The sequence below is a fragment of the Apteryx rowi genome, unplaced genomic scaffold (assembly GCF_003343035.1).
Source record: "Apteryx rowi isolate R43461 unplaced genomic scaffold, aptRow1 scaffold_1289, whole genome shotgun sequence".
Classification (NCBI taxonomy): domain Eukaryota; kingdom Metazoa; phylum Chordata; class Aves; order Apterygiformes; family Apterygidae; genus Apteryx; species Apteryx rowi.
This window is the reverse complement of record NW_020447518.1, coordinates 40,046-41,187: the sequence shown is the minus strand read 5'-3', so window position 1 is coordinate 41,187 and position 1,142 is coordinate 40,046. Positions and strand designations below refer to the sequence as shown.

At 75.0% G+C, this 1,142-nt stretch overlaps 2 protein-coding genes across 2 annotated transcripts in view; both read right to left on the bottom strand.

Moving 5' to 3' along the window:
* TUT1 (terminal uridylyl transferase 1, U6 snRNA-specific) overlaps positions 1-1,136 on the bottom strand; it is a 4,643-nt gene extending 3,507 nt beyond the window's left edge. The window contains exons 1-2 of the mRNA XM_026056002.1: positions 382-1,136; positions 106-296 (exon numbers count right to left, since the gene is read on the bottom strand). Coding sequence (XP_025911787.1) covers positions 106-296; positions 382-799 — 609 coding nt within the window. The 5' untranslated portion in view covers positions 800-1,136. The remainder of the gene's footprint in view (positions 1-105; positions 297-381) is intronic.
* MTA2 (metastasis associated 1 family member 2) overlaps positions 1,031-1,142 on the bottom strand; it is a 7,286-nt gene continuing 7,174 nt past the window's right edge. Inside the window, exon 13 of the mRNA XM_026055994.1 lies at positions 1,031-1,043. Coding sequence (XP_025911779.1) covers positions 1,031-1,043 — 13 coding nt within the window. The remainder of the gene's footprint in view (positions 1,044-1,142) is intronic.

Below are 1,142 nucleotides of genomic sequence, written 5' to 3'. Positions count from 1 at the left end.
GCAGCTCCACGATGGCGTAGGCGCCCTGCGGGCAGGGCAGGGCCGGTCAGCGCCGCCGCTGCCCCGGTGCCCCCGATCCCCCCCTTCCTCCCCGCCGCCGCTCACCTTCTCCTTGTCCATCACGACGGCGGCCACGTCGCCGAAGGCCCCGAAGTAGCGGGCGAGCGCCGGCGCCGCCGTGCCCCGGGGGAAGCCGCTGACGAAGAGGCTGCGCCGCGCCTGGGCACTGCGCTCGGCGCGGAGGCCGCGGAGCCGCCGGTGCTTCCGCCCGCGCAGGTGCTCGGCCAGGCTGGGCCCTGCGCGGGGCGGCGGCGGCGTCAGCGCGCCCGGTCCCGGTCCGGCCCCCCCCCCGGCCCCGGTCCCGGCCCGGTCCCCACTCACGGTTCGCCGCCACCACGCGGCAGAGGCGGCAGCGGAATCCGCCGCGCGGCAGCGCCTCCACATCCAAGGCCGCGTCCGCCTCGGGGTCCGCGTCCGAGTCCAGCTCCAGGTCCAGGTCCAGCTCCGGGGCCAGTTCTCGGTCCGGGTCCGCATCCGTCTCCGCTCCCTGGTCCATGTCCGGGTCCGAGTCCGAGTCCGGGTCCGAGTCTGGGTCCGGGTCCAGGCCCATCTCCAGGTCCGTGTCCGGGTCCAGCCCCGTCTCCGGTCCTGGGTCCGGGTCTGGATCCAGGTCCGGGTCCGAGTCCGTCTCCAGTCCCTGGTCTGGGTCCAAGTCCAGGTCCGGTCCCGGTCCCATCTCCGGTCCCCGGTCCCCCTCCCCTTCCCGGTCCGGTCCCGTCTCCTCCGCTTCCCGCTCCATCCCGACCCGCGCCGCCACCAGCAGCCCCGGAGTCCGCCCGCCCTTGGCTTCCCCCGGGAACTTCCGGCGGAAACTGGTCCGCCACCAACACCACTCCCCACGGCACTTCCGGCAAGAGCAGGTCCGCCGCCAACACCCCCCCCAGGCACTTCCGGCGGAGGCGCCCCGCGCCCCCCGCCCCCCGCCGGTGCCCCCGGTGTCGGCGCGGCGCGGTGAAGAAAAGGCGTCCGTTTATTTCCTGTCGCTACAGACCCGGGAACAGCTCAAGATAAAAAACCGGCGGTCGCGCTCGCTCCATGTACAAAAGGGGCCCGCGGAGGGGGGAGGAGGGGGGGAGGGAAGG